Source organism: Spinacia oleracea, chromosome 3 (genome assembly GCF_020520425.1).
Source record: "Spinacia oleracea cultivar Varoflay chromosome 3, BTI_SOV_V1, whole genome shotgun sequence".
Taxonomy (NCBI): domain Eukaryota; kingdom Viridiplantae; phylum Streptophyta; class Magnoliopsida; order Caryophyllales; family Amaranthaceae; genus Spinacia; species Spinacia oleracea.
The window spans coordinates 10,295,393-10,315,031 of record NC_079489.1 but is presented as its reverse complement, the minus strand read 5'-3'; the positions used below and the strand labels follow the sequence as shown (position 1 = coordinate 10,315,031).

Sequence of the window (19,639 nt, the reverse complement as noted above, 5' to 3'; positions counted from 1 at the left end):
GACAACAAATTTTAAAAAGTTGATATTTATAACATATATTTTGAGACGTATCTAAGAAAATATCTCATGATAATTTTTTTTTACAGATATAATAATGAGAATTTATGGTCAAAATTTTGATTATTGGGAGAACATAGCCGTAGAATCTCCTGATAAACTATAAACAAAAGTACATCATTTAACTATTTGTTTAATAAGATGGCGGGACCTAAGATATATTAGATAGATTATTTAAATAGATGGTGGAGTTGATAAGTTACTAAAAATGGCAAGTGTATCTCTTAAATAAATACAACCGGAAAAGGCAAGTGTATCCCTTAAATAAATACGGAGGGAATATATATACTCAGCAATGACATGGTTGATTGAAATTCTCCAACACATCCGAGTACATCTAAAGCTAGGTGTACCTAATAACACGCCATAATGTATTTTTTCAGTTAAGACATTGTTCTCTTCACCTGATATGTTCAGATTTTTCTAGTTTCTAGTCTAGTCTAATCTATATGAATGTTTTCTATGAGTGTTTTTCACTTTTTCTGAAATAGTCTGTTCTAATCTGATTTTTCTGGTATGATCTAATAAGCACTAAGAATAAAATAAAGAGAATAAAGCCTTAGAATCTCCAAATAAACCGAGGTACATCATTAACCCGGATGCATAATACATCCTCCAAGAAGTGACCAGTCGTTGTTTGTTTCTTTTGAATTCAGAGACAATCGTCAAAAAGTTGGCTTCCGTCAATATTAACAAACAGTAACAAAAAGAAGAAATTAAAAAGCAACAAAATCTTACTCCGTATTAACTTTTTAGGTTCACTTCACCTACACCAGCCTTTTGAGTTTGCCGTTTTATTGTTGGTGGATCTTATTAAACTTTATTATTACTGGCACTGCTCGAAGAGTTTGATCAATTCATCTTAGCCTAAAGTTAAGAATTATAACAATCAATAAAGCGCAAAATAGAATTAGTCTGCAAGGCCAAAGCCCAAAAATTAAGCATTTATTCTAGTTGACTATGTCAAATTTGGTCAATGTTCTACTCTAATCGATATTTACACCATCCCATGCCTTTTCAATTAAAGGGAAAAAAAACTCCAATGCCCTTAGTGATCTTGCTATTAGTGTATTAGTGCTTGTTCGGTTGACAACAATAGCAAGATAGTCTTTCGATTTCAATGAAAACAACAATTACACGTTGAGTTTGAATAGTTATTTGGCTCACACTAAAAAGAGAAATTAAAGGGGTTAAAAATTTATGGGAAGTATAACTTTCCATGAAACACTAGAAATAAAATTTCCGACCCTTTCATCCAAAAAAAAAAGAAAAAAAGTCCGAATTCTTCAACCAGATTCATCTTGTACAAAAATGTACAATAAATTTTTAAATTTAGTCAATCTAATCAGAAGGTAACGAGTTTATGAAATTAGGAGAAGAGAACGTAACCTAAACGGAAAGGCAATTAGCACGGTGAACTTAACAACACAAGAAATACACTAAATACTAAATGTGGCCAAGCCTCTCTATCTAGGTCTTCATGAAGAATACGACCCAACTACGCACAAAGAACTTAAATACTACTCCGTACATGGATATTTTAGTAGCTCGTATGATTTTATCTGGGAAAGAATACGTAAAACACACAAAATTGTTACGGAGTGTTTTTTTTTTGACAAGAACACACAAAAATGTTGAAAGTAGACAAATTTGAATAAAGTAGAGAGGGTGCCAAATTTTGGTCACAGTTCTCTTGGATCCAAGCAGCCGAATACTCTGAACATTGTACTACAGTCTTGAATAATAATTTCCAACAAAAAAAATATACAAACAAACTTTTCAAACCTGATTAAGTACAAAATTGCAAATTGATAACCTACTACCACAAAACCCAATTTATTTAAAGAATCAAAAGGATGTAATTAGTCCTGCAACTTGTTGAGTTAAAACGACGTTAAACAGTTCTCACCTGCTCAGAAAAGGCAATATAGAAAATCAGAATTAACCACTTATAGCTGTTACAGTCGTGTTCAAACCCACACGGGATGTACGTTGTATAGCATGCACTTCTCAATCAAAAGGGCTGTAAGATAGTTAGGTTACAAAATCAAAAGCTCAACTACATTATGAACATCCATGGGTAAAAAAACATAAGAGCAAACTTGAAGGTGAAAGTCATATACGAAATCAGATTAGAAGTACTGAGAAATAACCTTAGGAGAACTGGTAAGCACCGTGACAACATCTGCACAGTACATAAGTTCCCAGTCTCCTAACAATCAGACAACACGCTAGGGGACGAGGTGTGTTTTCATACTACCTCTATCTTTGAATTCATCACAAACCTATCCACTTGGTAGAACTTGATCACTATGAGGCCATCTTTAATCTCAACTTAACAGTATTAAATTACATGAACAACCGACTATTAACCAACATATCCATAAAAACAAGTATATAGTTGACTTAAACTAACAAGCAACAGCTATAAATCATAAAGTCAACTTGAACATCTTTACCAAAGAAAGTCAAAGTCAATAGTCAATACCAAATCAATAAATCATAAAAATAACAACATTTTCGCTCAAGGCAGTATGCCCTAAAATGCAGATTCTTGCTTAAACCGTTAAGAAGTTTATCAAAAGAAACACCAAAAGATCAGGAAGTAAGCCAGAAGGGTAAAAGTTCGCGAAAAACTACAATGACATTGACGGATCGACTTTCGTATTTCCACTGGAGGAAAAAGATCCATGCAACAACAGTCTCATTTTGAGCAAAGAGAAAAAAAATGACAGGATAATAGGTCCGACTTTCCCGTCACTAGTGCTGTAGCTCTAAGTTATAGAGTAATAGAAGTAAATCTGAAGTATCATCAGCCATACATTCTAATACTTTATACGAAGTATAGGTTATCATTAAGCTATATCTCTCTCTAAGTCCTACAAAATAATGAATAATAAGAATGATGATGATTTCAAATTCAAGACCATTTCATATCTTCTCATCAATAATTCAGTAAATTAGACAACACATTCACTTGACATCAGTACATAGCGCGTTTTCTAGTTGTTCAAATTTATCTATCTAGCTACAGGGTACAACCAAATACAACTAGATAACTTATAAATATATAATACCCATTATGAATATAAAGTGACCAAAAGAAAATGACCTGGGGGAGCTACTTCAAAGTCTTCCCAGAAAATGTAAACAATGGTCTTCCTTACAAACTCATCGTTGTCATTCTAATGGCGTTTTCCGTTTGCTATTTAGAATGGGTCTCCCAGTACGGAATATGACAACAACAGGAGACTCTAATAAACATGAGATTGATAAGGACCACGACCTATAAGGCAAAACCCCAAAAGACTACCCCAAAATTTCATCAGCTACTCCTATTGAGCCACAAGAGGGTCTGCAAAGTTCAATTTGCTAGTGCCTCCCAGCCACAGCGTTAACGGAGACGTTATTGCCATTATCAAACTCCACGAACCTTGCTCCACTTTTTTTCAGCCTGTCCTATTGAGCTCCGAAAGGTCTAGCCATGTCAAGGCCATGATTTATAAGTCCATAACCCTTGAAAGACCATTCCATGGTGTACACAGTCAAATCAGTCGATATACACCCTGATTATTAGCATTTCCAATCAAGCAATTAAAATTACTTCAATTCCGTGTTCACCAATTGGTATTACAAAACTAATTCTACATAATATTTTGAATTTATTTCCAGGTAGCTGAGATTAGAACATACTTAGAAGTCAGTGTTCACCAATTGGCGTGACACTAATTGACACTGGTTAGATGACATGAAAATTGATGTTTGGACTACAATGTATTTACCGGAGGAACCCGTGTGAATCAGGACTTTGAGTCTGTGACCACAACCCCTTCAATAAAACCAATGAAATTCAAGGACAAGAATGTATATGTAATCAAATCAAATGAAAACAGCGAGAATAGGAACATGAGCTCATATGTCTATTCCATAAGACTTCACATACCCATCATTTATCAAGATACTGCTTTGAGTATGAGTATAGTTAAACATATCTCTGAGGCAGCAGATACACAAGTTATTTATTTGACTTGCTCTCTAATGGTTATTGAGCATAGAATTAAGGTTTACAAGTACATAGTAAGTGTAAATGTGATTGTCATTTATCAGCTAATTCTAAATCTGGAAACTTGACTTGTTAGTAAAAAACCAGCTCAATTACAAAAGGAGCTTCAGCTAACCTGCTTTCATAGCCAGAACTTGATGCAACTTTGTTTTACAATCAAAATCATCAAGTATAATAGGGAAATTTGTGAAACCACATTTAAAAACACTAATTTTGTGAGACAGAGCCTATTATTAAAAGAATTTGAGAAAAACCCTTTATAAAACGTTTTTGTTAATAAATGACAGTATTTTTTTTTTTTTTTGCCGAAATCTGGCCAAAAAACCAATTTTCTAATTGTTGTTTTCTTCCTTTGTTTTTATGCGTGATGCGCACTCTTTCTTATCCATTTATCTTCCTTTATTTCCTTTTTTCACAGTCTCCATCTTGTTTTGCAACCTTTAGAAAAGCAAGTCCAGCTTCAATGGGTGCTGAATTGATAATTACCTCAAGTTGATTGATAACCAATGTTTCCTTGTTTGACATTTTGCTCTCTCATCCATTTTTTGTTCAAAGTTTTCATCTTCATTTGATCATAGTTTCTCAAAGTTGTAATTTTGTGCTAATTTATATGCCTATACATCCAAATATTAACACTCTATGTTTGAGTTAAGCAAAAAAAGAATTATCATCAATGGACATGATTACCATATTACCTACTAGATTTTAGCCCGTGCGATGCACAGATTCTATTAAATTATTAAGTTAAAATAAAACTCATATATATATATATATATATATATATATATATATATATATATATATATAGGGGAGGGATCCGGTGAGAACACCTCCTTATGTAAGAACACTTCTTATGGTGAGAACACTTTTACACTCTCTATGTTCTATATTTATTCAACAATGTTCTAAATTTTCAAACTCATGTTCTAAATTTATTCAACGATGTTCTAAATTTATTCAAGCATGTTTTAATTTTATTCAACCATGTTCTAAATTTTTAACCTCATGTTCTAGATTAATTCAAGCATGTTCTAAAATTATTCAACCATGTTCTAAATTTTTAACCTCATGTTCTAGATTAATTCAAGCATGTTCTAAAATTATTCAACCATGTTCTAAATTTGTAAGCTCATGTTCTAAATTTATTTAAGCATGTTCTGAATTTATTCAAGCATGTTCTAAATTTATTCAAAATGTTCTAAATTTATTCAACGATGTTCTAAATTTTCAAACTCATGTTCTAAATTTATTCAACCATGTTCTAAACTTATTCAACCATGTTCTAAACTTATTTAACCATGTTCTAAATTTATTCAACCATGTTCTAAATTTTCAAACTCATGTTCTAAATTTTTTACCTCATGTTCTAGATTAATTCAAGCATGTTCTAAAATTATTCAACCATGTTCTAAATTTGTAAGCTCATGTTCTAAATTTATTCAAGCATGTTCTAAATTTATTCAAGCATGTTCTAAATTTGTTCAACCATGTTCTAAATTTGTTCAACCATGCTCTAAATTTAAATTTCTTCAAGCATGTTCTAAATTTATTCAAGCGTGTTCTAAAATTATTCAAGCATGTTCTAAATTTATTTTAAAATTATTTCTTCTCTAAAAAAAATTATTCTAAAAAATTTATTCTAAAAATTTTGTTCTAAAAACTATTTCTTCTCTAAAAAAATTCTCCATGGGCTTGGTCTTATTACGTTCCGCACAAGGCTGAAAAAACGAATTTCGATTATAATTTCTGATTATAATTTCATATCAGAAATCACACTCACATTGATTATAATTTCTGAATTGAGAAAACCTGATTTCGATTCGAAATTGATTGAAAAAACGATTGAGAAATCGACTGAAAAATAGATCGAGGAATCGATTAAGAAAAATCGATTTCACTGGATTACTGGTTCGAGTTCGCCGGATTTTTTGTTCCATTTCGCTGGCTCCCTCGCTTCCAACTCCGCCGCTGCCGCCACCGCTTCTGCCGTCGGAAATGCTAGGAAGAACACCGGCGATTTCGTTCAAACTTTGGTTCGATTTTGTCCGAGTTTTGAATTGAAATCGATTTCTCAATTCACAAAATCAAAATCGATTTCAATCGATTTCAAAATCGATTTCTCAATTCACAAAATCAAAATCGATTTCAATCGATTTCGAAATCGATTTCTCAATTCAATACTCGAATCTCGTAGATTGAAATTTGCTGATTGAAATCGATTGAAAAATCCTTCATTAACTTACCGGATTGCTGCGAGCGGCGACCGTGGATTTCAAATTGCGGCGAGTTACAACGGCCAGCGGCGAACGAGAGGAGAGCGCAATCGGCGGCGAGAAGAAAGCAGAAGCAACGATGAGAGGTAAGCAGCGGCGGCGGCTAGCGGCGGCGGCGATTGGTGGTGGTGTTCGAATAGGAGAGAGAGAGAGAGGAATAGAAGAGAGAGAAAGAGTGCCAGAAAATCAGAATCAGAAATAATGAAAAAAAAAACGTGAAAAACAATTACATTGTTTGTTTGTTTATAAAAATTACAAAAATGCCATTATAAAAAGTGTTCTCACCGTAAGGAAGTGTTCTCACCGTAAGGAAGTGTTCTCACGAGAGCCTTCCTCTATATATATATATATATATATATTTACTAACTGCTATATTTTATATATTATATTAGATTAGTTTTTGATTTTGGATTAAATTTCATTTAGATTTATTTTTTAATTATTAGAGTGTTTGACTTTGGATGAAGTTGCATATGCATAATATTAGTAATTAATTAAATTTCATTTTAGATTAGTGTTTGATTTTGGGTTGAATTTGCTTTAGATTAGTGTATAATTTTGGACGAATTTTATTTTTTAGATTAGTGTTTTATTTTGAATGAATTTTATTTTAAATTTATTTTTTAATTATTAGAGTGTTTGATTTTGGATGGAGTTGTATATATTAGTAATTAATTAATTAATTAAAATATCTATGTGGCACCTAATTAATTATCTATGTGGCACTCGATTTTTTTAATTCAAAAATAAATTAGAAATCTTATTTTTCATTGGCCGAAACCAATAGTAATCCTAGGGCGCTCTAATATTTCAGCAAATATGCCTCCTTTATATATATATTAGATTTCATAATTCCTCGTTGAGATGATGAAGTCAGGAAGAGAGAATAGGAGATGTCAAGAACAATGGTTTTAAGGAAGAAGAGGAGGAGAAGATCAGGGGGAAAAGGGAAAAAATATAGGAGCGTGCGTTTTACTAACTAAAAAAATGGGACAATGGAGTTCAAAGTTTACTCATTGGCCAGAATGTTAGCTGGATTTCGACAAAAAGGTGTTATTTTTAAATCAAAATGTTTTAAAAGGTGTTTTTTCACAAATTTTCCAGTAATGTATAACACACTATTTTTTATAGTAATATACCCCGTCATCGTATTACTGTTAATATCTATTCTAATCCCCATACCTACTAGGCTACAAAGAAGAGAAACGAAAGAGAGGGGGTGGGGGGGGGGGGGGGAGCATAAATGCAGGAAATGAAATTTAAACAGATATGCTAAGTGTAATGAACATGACCCTATTCAACTATGTTCTTCACAATGTCATTTTCTGAAGAAACAAAGATTTACCCAGTTTGCAACTGCAGAACAAACAAATATGCACTAAACAACAAAGAAGAAAGAACAGAGAGAACCATTAGAACAAACAAGGGATAGCTTTCTCATTACCTAGGGATAATGTTACAACAGATGATGAACAGAATGTCATCAGCACAACAAGATCACTCTACATGTATGCCATAGGGACATACCACTCCACTTAACTACAAACTAGTGAACTACATCAAAAGGGTACTTACTTTGAAGATCAAAGCAAATCACAAGGCAACTTGAGTAAACTTCGCACTGCATCATCTTCATTTTACAATCTGTGCATCTAACAACCTGAATCCTTTTCCCCTCATGACACCAACCTTCCCTTCTTTGGTTTGCCCCTGACCACGTAAAGATGTAAGTTGCAGTGATAGTAAAACAAGTAACAATAAAGATATATTGTGATGGTTATGGAGAATGTAGTTAGCTATCAAGCCAACAATGGTCAACTCAGACAGATAAGTTGGTTTTTTAGGAAAATGGGAAACCAACACTTACTGTCCATTTGTAGGTAAGCCTCCACCCTTTGATCGTCCAGGACCGACATCTGAAGTTTAAATTGACAAGAAAGGGTCATCAGATCATGATCAGATAAATTCTCAATAAAGCATAAAATTCTGGTGAAAGCTCACCATCACGTCCACCTGTCTGCTCTTCAACCTGAACAAAGAAGTAATGTGAATGAGAAACTCCCTCCGAAAAAAATAGTAAACCAAAAAGAATGAAGTTTGGAGTTATTCTATGTATATTGATAGATGAAGAAAACAGAATACAATTTCCTCCAAACTCCATGCATATCCAATTCACTTGAAACTTGATAGCACAAAACAACAGGAAGATGAAGCAGAAGAAGATTTTCAGAAGACAAAGGGTAGAACACGGTTAACCTTCCATATATTTGCCCATTTGTAAAAAATACTTTTTTTTATGTCAAACCAAAAGAAGTGATAAAAAAAATATACGGAGTAGTATAAATAGTAGGGTATTATATAGATGTACCTAGCACGAGTGTAATCATTACCCCTTAGGGCACGCTTGGATTGGGTGTAATGAATTATGGGGGTAATAAAAGTCAAACCACCATAATAAAAGGACAATGAAGGTGAATTGAGGTGGTTGCAAGGAGGGTGGTGTGGTGGTATTGTGATGAGAAGTTGTGGTAGTGGTGGTGTTTTGAGGAGAAGGGAGGAAGGGTGGAAGTAATTACCCCCCAAATGAGGGTAATAATCACCCTAGTGGGATGGTGGGTAACTATTCCCCCTATGATGAGGGTATTTGTTCCCCCTTCCCTTTTATTTTCTTCTTGCCAACACTAGCTTGTTCCCTTTGCCACCACTTCATCCCCTCATCATCACCTTCAATTACCTTAGTTTGACTTTTATTACCCCTTTAATACATTACCCTCAATCCAAGCATGCCCTTAAAAGAATATATAAATGTAAACAAATAATTGAGATACATCAGAGAAGAAATCGTAGTTTAAGGATTATGAAACAGGCAAGAAACGAAAAAAATGCATATGAATAAGATAAGGAAGACTGTCAATATTCAAAAACCTAGCAACTGATGCCAATAGATAACTATAACCAAACATAGGATATTAAAAAACTTAAACCTCAAAGGTGTCATCCATAGCCCTTTCCCGGACTCTGATTTTATCCTAACTCGTGTTAGGAGTATAAACAGTTGTGCATGGGACTTTAGCAATCTTTCCTGCCATCTCTCTCCCTTTGTCTTGGACCACAGCTAATTTCCAGCAAGGAATTTGGACAGTACTACTTTTTGGCTGAGATGGATACTAATGCTACTAGTGTCTACTTATGGCTGGCTAAAGAGAATCAGTTGAGCACTGACAAAGACTGGCTTGAATCTAAGATATTATTCTCCATCAAGAACTACATCTTATCTTCAGTATAACAGCTAGCACTGGGGTAAATTCCAAATAAGTTCCCATTAACCAAGAGCAACATTCCTTGTCTGAGTTCCACGAGATTTCCATGTCTGGAACTATTAAATATCCCTGTTAACTTTAACAGGGCAATCTGAAAGTTTGGCTCAAAGTGAACAAACCCAAAAGCCTTCCACCTGTGGATGTCAACTTTGCCTTTCTTGCCAGGGAAACTCAATAGGAGGAACTTATAGATCTTTCAGAATAATTATTCTTGATGCCTGGTTTACCTTCACCCTTGAACCTGAATCAAGTTCTTGGAAGCAAAAGTAACCCATTTCTCTTCCATCAACTCCTTCCAATTGGGGACCCCCACATCCTAGATTAATATGAAAGACCTATTTCCCTGTGGATTTTTTTGCTGATATCATGATTCATAAGTGCATCTAACAATCATAAATAACCTAGGCAAAGAAATCATCATCGCTAATTCCTACATCAATGCTTACACAGCAGAAACTCTACCTACCAACGCCATGCCCCCAGCTTGCTATGATTTGGATGTCATGGCTTATATTCAAAGCAAATTCGGGACCAGAGTCTTCTTTGTTTATACCTCTTCACTTCTTTTCCATGAAGTAGAATATGGTCGTCCCGTTATCGCTTTTGGGTCAATTGGAAACAACCTGTCTGCAATTGCAGGGGTAAGGTTGCTTACGTCCGACCCCCCCTTACCCCGCTTCTTGCGGGAGCCTCTTTGAGGTAATGGGGTAACGATAATGATGATAAATGGGGTTGCCAGAGAGAAAAAATAGGAGCCTCCAATTCGAGGGAAGGGAAAGGAACAAGTATGCTGACTGGTTTTCGATTTGCATAGTATGGATGAGGGAATCTCATTTTAAATAAAGGTCTTTCTGGAATTGTTGACCCCATCCAATTGTTTGGACTCTCAGTATAGCACATAAAGACATTGTTATAACCTAATGATGATGCTTTAGTTTGTTGCAATTCCTACAATGCCAAATAGATAAAACAATGGAGAAATATTAACAACTTAATCTACCAAATCTTTTGGAATACCTCAAAAAGTATCAGGTCGCCATTGTATTCTCCATAATGTAAGTTCGAGAAGTAAATTCATGATAACATAATATTTAGGACGCCAAAGTGGAAATTAGATCGAGCGGAAAAGACCATATCCTCTGAGAACTTATTTTCCTAGCTAGTCATTAGTTATTTAGTCTAATCATGGCTTGTACATAACTGAGGAAATTATCACCAAAGCCATCACGTGAGAAAAAACAGACAAAAGAGCAACAGTAACCCATATAACTATGTAAGGGATGGCAGAAGCTTCTTCTGAACTTAATATTCATAGTCCCATACCCCGTTAAGAGACCACTTATATATTCACATTGTCCTTTGCCAAAGCAAAGACCTACATACATGACCAACTAGCAAAAATGCAATCTCATAGGATCCACTTAGCAGTCAGTAAGTTAGTAATTTAAGTTTAATCCTTACGTGTCATAGAACAAAATGAAATAACTGATTTTTTTTTTTTTTGAGAGGACATAACTGGTTATATTAATACACTTATACCACTATTCCTAATCCAAATCAAGAAAGTTATTAATCCCCTTTCTTAAATAATGACAAAGTAATGATTACACATGGCATAATCACTTATCTGAAAGCCTTTACTATAAAGCAGAAATATCAACTAAGATACTTTGGCCAGAAGAGAAAAATTAAACTATCCACCGTCACAATAGAGAAGTATAAATTTACATACAGCAGGCGAGGTGATTGAAGACAAAGAGAAGATTCTATCTTCGGGTTGAAACTTCCTGGGCCTCTTCAAGCTACAGACAAAATTAAAGAAGCATTTGTAAATCTGGAACCACATTCTGAAGAATATGAATGTACAATCACAAATGGGGTAATAAAAACAGAGGGTAAAAACGATGGTCTATCTATATACAGATTTATTTCATTTGAACCAAAAGATACAAAACTCACATAGAAAAGAATAAAGTAAAGTATTCTTCTTCTTTACTCCCTCCGTATTTATTTAAGGGATACACTTGGCCGGGCACGGGTATTAAGAAGAAGAATAATGAAATAAAGTAATAAAACAAGTGGGGTTGAGTAGATATTTTAATAAGTAAAACAAGTGGGGACCATGTCATTTTAGGGGGTGAGAGGTGGGGGTGGGGGTGTAGATAGATTATTTAATTAGATGGTGGGTTGATAAGTTACTAAAAATAGCAAGTGTACCTCTTAAATAAATACAGCCGGAAAAGGCAAGTGTATCCCTTAAATAAATACGGAGGGAGTATAATTTTGGATGCAACACTTCTACTTTCAAGTTTCTCAATGCCTAACCTCAACCATGAATACCTTTAATTACCAAAAACTAAAATTTATAAAAGTTTATGTTTCGAAAGTATACATTAAGAGGAATCTAACAAGATCCTACATGATTATGTTTTTTCTTAAGTATAAATCACCAAAACTAGACAAAGTAAGGTGTGTGGATAGCATGAGATGCAAAACATTACAACTAAAAGTAAATGGAGAAAGTATATGTCTAAAGTGGAAACCTACTGGGAGAAAGTTTAAACATAAAAGGCAAAAGTGGAACAAGAAACCAATTTACCAAGGCTCTCACCGAGGCGACATCACAAACATATGTCATGCACCACCTAATTGACTAATTCCACAGAACCCAGGACAAACCTCTATTCAGGGTAGGTGGAACCTTGATACGAAAGGGATATGACTAACATGTGCAGGGCTGGTTCATTAAGGGTACGAAGACACAAGTTTTTGGTCAGAGCAACGCTTCTTAAAAAGCATTTCACCCTGATTATCTCCATAACAACTAACTTAGAGAGAAGTTTCTGTATTCAATAACCTGCTATGGATATAACGAATCATCTGCACTACATCACAGTAGGCATTCAAACATACCTAACCATGTGACATGTAGAAGTTTACACATTTCCTTGAATATTCTTGATTTTCTTCTACAATAGCAAAAGGAAAATGCAATTGATTCTTTTTGGAAGAATAGGATAAGAAGAACCACCAAGGATTTTGAACTTTTAGATTCCTGAAAGTGAGCCAAATATGAGAGAATACATAGAATTGGGCAAAACACTTAAGTTAAAGATGACGAGAAATTCCTCTCCTTTCAAAAAGAAAAAAAAAGACGGGGAAGAAAATCTAAAGGGTAGTCTTTTAGATGCACACGAACAAATCAACACATATAGTAATTATGGTACCCAAAACTTAAACCTGTGAGCACACTAACTCCTCCGAAGAAATAACACGAATCCTCAAGCAAAAATACAAGAATCAAAATCCTATTCTAAAAATTGAAAGCATCAGTGCGCAGCACCCAGGGAATATAATATCCGCATGATAAGATGTTGGTTCCTAGTAAGGAGAAAAGAATGATGACACTATTATACATTGCCTCACAAAAGGATAGTAATGGAACTTTGCACTAAAAGAACTAAGAAATTTCTATTGACAATTTCTTATTGGAAAAAGTTGTATGGCTAAAAGGTCACAGAGCTCTAACAACATAAACTGACTTTTCCTCCCAAAACACTTCTACAAAATTCGTTAAAGCTTCAGAATTGTGGCAAAACTCGGTTAACCCCAACATTTGTGGAATCATTGATGAGAGATTATGAGAATATCTTCTAAGATAATTTTCAATAACCTCATTTAACTATTTAACGAACACAACTGTTCTTTAGAGACCTTGGAAAAATACCTTTTGGAAAGGAAATAGCTTTCTTCAGTTCAGAATTTTGACTAGGAACATCCAACATAGGTGTCTGACATGTTACATACTAATATCTCCATTCCTCTCATAGACCAGACTACCATGAAAGTCTTCAACGGAGCTGAACGGTAACTACTCACCTTAGGAATCTCTAGAGAAGACCTAGAGATGCCTCAAGTCTCTCATAATAAATATTCCCTGGTAGAAGCATTCTTTGATGCAGTTTAAGAGAGAAAGACTAGGATGAACCAACCCCAAAACACTTGCACTAAAGAAGAATTGATCTACCAATCTTTTATCTCAACAGTAATGCGAATTAATTTTTTTCTCATCCTCCAATTATGTGCTGTTACCCAAAGAGAAAGCACCTGAAGAGGTTGTTACACATCATGAGACACACACAGAACTGCTAATCATTCTACGAAAGTCAGAAGCTTTTGTTTGTAGATTTCATTTATGAGAAAATGAGAATAAAAAATTGAAATCCCACATCTCCACCATGTTAGCTTTCCTCGTGAACCTTGTATTCTTTCAGATACTCTTATCTCTAGGCATCATACAACCAACTTGCTCCACGATAATTGAAAGACTTCAATCATGTCGTTATTCCACAAGTAAGGCTAAAGCAAAAGTAGTTGCTTTCAAGTCCACCAGCACTCTTGGAATTTTTTTATCAAACAATATCTAAGAAGCCTCACCAAGGTGGGGATGATCTCTATCTCTCTTCCTCCCCCCCTGTGCTCATAAGTGTGTGTCTACACATGAGTACACGAAAAATCCTTTCAAGGGATTTGCGTGAAGTCGTGAACGCTCCACCTTTTAGATATCTACAATCTTACATCATTCTAGCAAGTAACAATAGCTACGTAAGAAACATATCACTATCTTTATTTCATAAATAAAGGCCAAAAGGTTAAACATTTCTATTTGATTTCCGCTATTTACACCAAAGGATAGGTAGTAGCTTCCCATATAATTTTTCCATCCCAGATGTTATTCCAACTCAGTAAAGTCTTGGAAGGAAATATTATATTGGCTGAGCCCAACCTTGTTCCTCCTCTTTCAAGTTTAAATTAGCCTTTTATTTCCCTTTTTCTGTAATGAATTAAGTGCAAGGGGAGGGCATAATAGGTAATAAGTAATATTAGGTAGAAGACAAATTAGGTAGGTCTAGTAGAAGGGTTATAAATAGTGGCACATTAGGTTATGGGAGGTATGTGGAGAATTTGGTAAAGCTTAGGCTTTGGAGAGTGGTGACCTCAAGTCACTAAACTTGGAGATTGGTGGCCTCAAGTCACTACTTTCGTATCCTATTTTGTGTCCATTCATCTATCAACTAGATTATTGCATATTTCTACCATTAATTTTCTGCACCAAAATCTCAGTTCTTCACACTTGGTATCAGAGCGGTGCAGTTCTGGGAGGTGGTACTGATCTGATTTTCTGGAAAAAAAAAAAAGAAAAAAAAAAAGAAAAAAAAAAGTTAAGATGGTGTTTGCAGGATCTGATCAGAAATCCCAGGAGAAGTGGGATGAAATTTTCCAGAAATGCAAGGAAGAATTCGTGAAAAACATTATGGAAGGTCTTTCTCCGATTTTCTCTTCATTTCGGCCAGAATTGAAGGAAATCAGAGAGAAGTTTACTGAACTTAGAGAAGAGATACTTAAAGGGGAGAATGAAGAATTTGAAGAGGACGGCCAGGAAGATCTGAAGTTGATTGTTGAGGGTTTGAAATCAGATCTGGTGGAAGGTAGGCAGGGCAGCAGGCAGGAGAAGTTTTCAGGTACTTATTCTGGTGAAAATCGAGGTGGTATGTCCAGTGATGGTGGTCTCCACGTTTTTATGTATGGAGTTGTTGAAGGTGAACCACCAACAGAAGGATTTGAGAAAGGCGGTGCTGGTGGTTGCGGATCAGGTGGTGGTCCAGGCTCTTTTACTAAAATATGTAGGGTTTGTGGTTGTCTGGGAAGAGAAGCAAATGGTTTCTCAAAAGGTGGATCTGGGGCAAGCGGGTCGGGTGGTGGACCCGGATATTTTTCCGATAGGAATACTGGAGATGGCTTTGTTGGGAGTATGACTGGTGGTGGAGGGTGGTGTATCAATGTCGGTGGTGGAACAACCGCTTGTGATGGAGGATTTGACAACAACCAGTGGGAGAAGATTGTGCCGCCGGAGCCTGGCGGAGGAGAGGGAGTCACCAAGGGTAATGTCGATGCTAGTGGTTCTGATGGAGGCCCGAGTGATAACAGAGGTGGTTGTTGTGTTGGCTACAGTGGTTTAGCCGGAAGTGATAATGGTGGAGAAGTTTGGGGATTTTCAGAAGTGGAGTGTTGGAGAAGCTTCACTGAGTTACTTGTTGGCTTGGAGAGGAAGCTGATTTTTGAAGATGATGATAGCAAACTGGTAAAGTTCAAAAAGAAAGACCTTAACAATGAAGTAAGGTGGGTGAAGGCACGTGCTTTGGGGGAAGGAGTTGAGAAAGTTTTAAAGGATATTAATGAAAATTTTAAAAGGGAAGAGGGGCGGGCCAACTCAAAGTTTGGGCCTACTCATTTTAAGCCCAATTTTTTAAGTGTTGAAGACAAACCTCTAGATGGCCAGCATGGGTTTTTAGTCTTTAAATCCATTTTTGCATCACTATACACCAATCAGTCCAACCCAAACACCAATTCAAACACAACTCCCTCCAACCTATACTCTCATCATCTCTATCCAAGCCCCATTCATTCTTTCCAAAAAAAAAAAAAATTATCCTCTCAAGATCAGTTACTGAATTTCATTTCCACATCCAAGCCAATGACACTCTTAGTGACACTTATCAATATGCTACAACGCCGGTGGCTGAGTTTTGAGGATGAGAAGTTGTTGCACCGGCATTCTATGATTAAGCACCTTGAGTATGAATCAACTCTCACCAATGGGAAGTTGCAATTCATGCAGCAACTCGTTCTTAGTTTGGGCCGCAAGAAGGTGGAGATGGATCATGGTTGCCAGCGCCGGGAAGCCAATGCAAACTTCTATCCACCTTGAGGACAAGGTGGAAGTTTAGGGGGTCGGTATTGTAATGAATTAAGTGCAAGGGGAGGGCATAATAGGTAATAAGTAATATTAGGTAGAAGACAAATTAGGTAGGTCTAGTAGAAGGGTTATAAATAGTGGCACATTAGGTTATGGGAGGTATGTGGAGAATTTGGTAAAGCTTAGGCTTTGGAGAGTGGTGACCTCAAGTCACTAAACTTGGAGATTGGTGGCCTCAAGTCACTACTTTCGTATCCCATTTTGTGTCCATTCATCTATCAACTAGATTATTGCATATTTCTACCATTAATTTTCTGCACCAAAATCTCAGTTCTTCACATTTTCCCTCAAACACCTATCCATCGGTCCTCTTCCATCTCCCTTCCACTAAAAATCCTAACTTGTTCTTCACTTTTCATCATCATTTCAATTCATATTGAAGTCATTATACAAAAAGAACCTCTGTCTTGTTGGGTCTGTCAGATTTTTCCATGATTAAAAGTTTAAGACAGCAATTTATGATCAAGATTCAGAAACATTGAGCAAAAAGGTCAAGCATGACCGAGTATTCTGAAAAGTAAAATATGATCATTTGCTCACATTATATACATAGCAAGATGTTCACAAACAACATTAACAGTCGTAAAAGAAAGTAATAAGCATATAGAAAGAAAAATAAGAAAGAAAAGAGTAACACATTAAAAAGTGTAAAATATCATACTTTGTTGCAGACTTCGTTGAACCTAAGAACCCTTCAAACCCTTTCAAAACATGCCCGAAATGATTTGAATCCTGCAAATAGGTGGTCTCCAACTCGAACACCTATAAACAAGCCAACAACAGAAGGAACTCAAATAAACTCAATGCACAAAATTACATATTTACATTAGCAAAGAGTTTTTTATAAAGAAGTCTTCAATTCAGTTACCTGTTTTTCAATATTCCGAAGTTCATCTTGAAGCTTCTCTCTCTTGGTCAAAAGAATTGTAAGCCGAGCCCCCGGATTGGAAAGTTTTTGCCCTAAATTTAGTTCCACCAAAATCTATTGTTATCTCCCTACTCTCATGTTTCAAGAAAATTCTCAAAAGAAAAAATGGAAACACGAACACAAAATAAAAAAACAACCCTAAAAGTGAAGTGGTGATATTCAAGCTGTTACCATTGGCTTCCATGGGCATAGATGCTCCTCACGAAACCTTCCAATGAAAATTAGATTTTGCCTTCGTTGTCGTCTACTTCATATTACAATATGAAAAAGAAAGCACATATAGCATTGTTTAGCATCTTAAATAACCCAAATATGTGCAAAAGAAAGAAGGGTCTAAAGGGTTGCACACACACACAATGGCACAATAGGAAGAACTCCATATAAAATCGTCATAAAACTAAACTGTAAGAACCATCCCGCGACTCGAACAAACATGTTTACAATCCCTCTTCAGTCTTCCCAACAATAGTTCCACACTTACACACTAACAATATAAACGAACATAAAATTAGGTACAAAACCATCAAATTAAATAAATAATTAATTCATTAACGTATTATAATCAACAAACAATCTCACCCAATTAACTTACTATTCCCATCTCAGCTTATCACGAATTTTCAGAATGAAAAAACTGAAGCCCTAATTCAGTAATTCTCAAACAAGTTCGAAACTCAAACCCCTGAACAATTGAGCTAACCTACCCAGCAATTAACTTGGCAATTCAACAAATGATGTAAAATAATTTCACCCAAAGCCCTAATTCAAAAACAAGCTCAAAATACAATAATCAGAAACTGCGAACAAGAGCAAAATTCCGAAATTCAGAGGCAAAATTGAACAATTAAGAAAGCAAAGAAAAGGGAGTAGTAACACTAACCAGAGAAGGAGAAAAATGGCGCTACAACCAGTTGAGATTTTGGCGCTCGCTTGACGAAGCGCAAAGCTACGGGTAAGTGAGGCTATGGATAATGCATGTGTGCTGTGTTGGCCGTGTGGTTAAGTCTACGGCTACCTGATTGGTTCGACACTTGGACCCTTGGCACCTTTGGAGGGAGAGTGCGGAGATTGAGTATGCGAGAGGATGTACCGTGTAACTAGACCTGATCAAACTGCAGGTCGGGACGGGTCGGGCCCATGCATAAAAAAGTCCGTTAGATCGGGTCAAGTCGGGCCAAGATTCGTGCAAAAAAATGAGTCCAAATCCGCTATTTTCGGACCGGATCAAATTTATAACTAAAAAAGATAGTTTTGTGTTTTCCAAACCCGCCCAAAATAAATTCGGGTCGGGCGCCGGAAACTTCTGTCCAAGCCCGCAAAAAAATCGGGCGGGGCAGGGCGGGTCGACAGGCCGGCCTCGTCTTGCGTCTACGTGTAACTGATGCATCTTGTATGTTCTATATTTAAAAGTGTTTAGAGCTTTTTCATAACCAAAAAAATTATAATCGGGTAGGACTGTAGGAGGATTCAAACATGTAACATATTGTATCTATGCCCTCAATTCCTTACAGCAAACATAATTGTAAGATGATAAGTTGAAAATTACTACATTTATCAATTAGTTCTGATTTATATGGAGTGTCACGCTAAGGCTATAATTGTTATATACCCTTCACCTAGTCTATTTTGACTTTTCTGTTTTCTAGTCTGGTTTTGTCTGATTCTTTTTATCGGGTTTGTTCTGAATTTTTCTAGTCAGGTTTGAATATTTTCTATTAGTGCTTTTTTTATTTGTTCTGAATTTTCTAGCCTGGTCTGAATTTTTTTTATCCAGTACAAAATAAGTAACAAAAATATGATTACGAGATCATACCTTAAGTTGGTAATTAATCCCCACTAGAGGCATTTTATGGGTGGAGATCAACCTTACCCTTCTCCACTAGTCACATGTTCTAAAGTCTTTAGCTCGCTAATCCAAACCAAGTTGTCTTATCGAGAATCCATCCTAATAGGAAAATTCTTCTTACCCACGAAAAAATATAATTAATTGAACATTACTTTCACTTTTAAGGCATGTTGTTCACCCAATTCATAAACAATACCTTAGTCAAAACTCAAACAAAATTAACCAGCAATGACACGCGTCTATAATGAATATGAGTAGTCCTAAACTTGATCAAATGGCGGAGCGTGCTAAATTCGCTATGACTGTATAAAAATTTCATCCCACATGGCAAGACG

At 35.6% G+C, this 19,639-nt stretch overlaps 1 protein-coding gene across 9 annotated transcripts; it reads right to left on the bottom strand.

Moving 5' to 3' along the window:
• Window positions 1–1,630: 1,630 nt before the first annotated feature.
• Window positions 1,631–18,528, bottom strand: LOC110787386 (uncharacterized). Of its 9 annotated transcripts, none has more exons than XR_008929899.1 (9): window positions 18,339–18,515; window positions 17,630–17,705; window positions 17,399–17,490; window positions 17,192–17,292; window positions 11,446–11,515; window positions 8,395–8,422; window positions 8,261–8,309; window positions 7,969–8,103; window positions 1,631–1,966 (listed from the first exon to the last, which is right to left on the bottom strand). XR_008929899.1 is itself a non-coding variant. In XM_021992009.2 (8 exons), the coding sequence occupies exons 2-8, from the start codon at window positions 17,646–17,648 to the stop codon at window positions 1,941–1,943; spliced, it is 450 nt and encodes a 149-aa protein (XP_021847701.1). In that variant the 5' UTR covers window positions 17,649–17,705; window positions 18,339–18,526; the 3' UTR covers window positions 1,631–1,940. The 9 variants fall into 9 exon arrangements, 6 of the variants coding, with proteins under 6 accessions (XP_021847701.1, XP_021847697.1, XP_021847698.1 ...); XR_008929900.1 differs by lacking the exon at window positions 1,631–1,966 and adding an exon at window positions 3,104–3,623; XR_008929901.1 differs by lacking the exon at window positions 1,631–1,966 and adding an exon at window positions 3,104–3,573.
• Window positions 18,529–19,639: the final 1,111 nt, after the last annotated feature.

Bases quoted from the DNA above. Each gene is read 5' to 3' on its own strand.
- LOC110787386 (XM_021992005.2), bottom strand. The intron at 8,423-17,191 runs GTATGATATTTT...TTCTTTGTTCAG, and splicing joins TCAACGAAGTCTGCAACAAA to GTTGAAGAGCAGACAGGTGG. The intron at 8,310-8,394 runs GTGAGCTTTCAC...TTTAAACTTCAG, and splicing joins GCAGACAGGTGGACGTGATG to ATGTCGGTCCTGGACGATCA.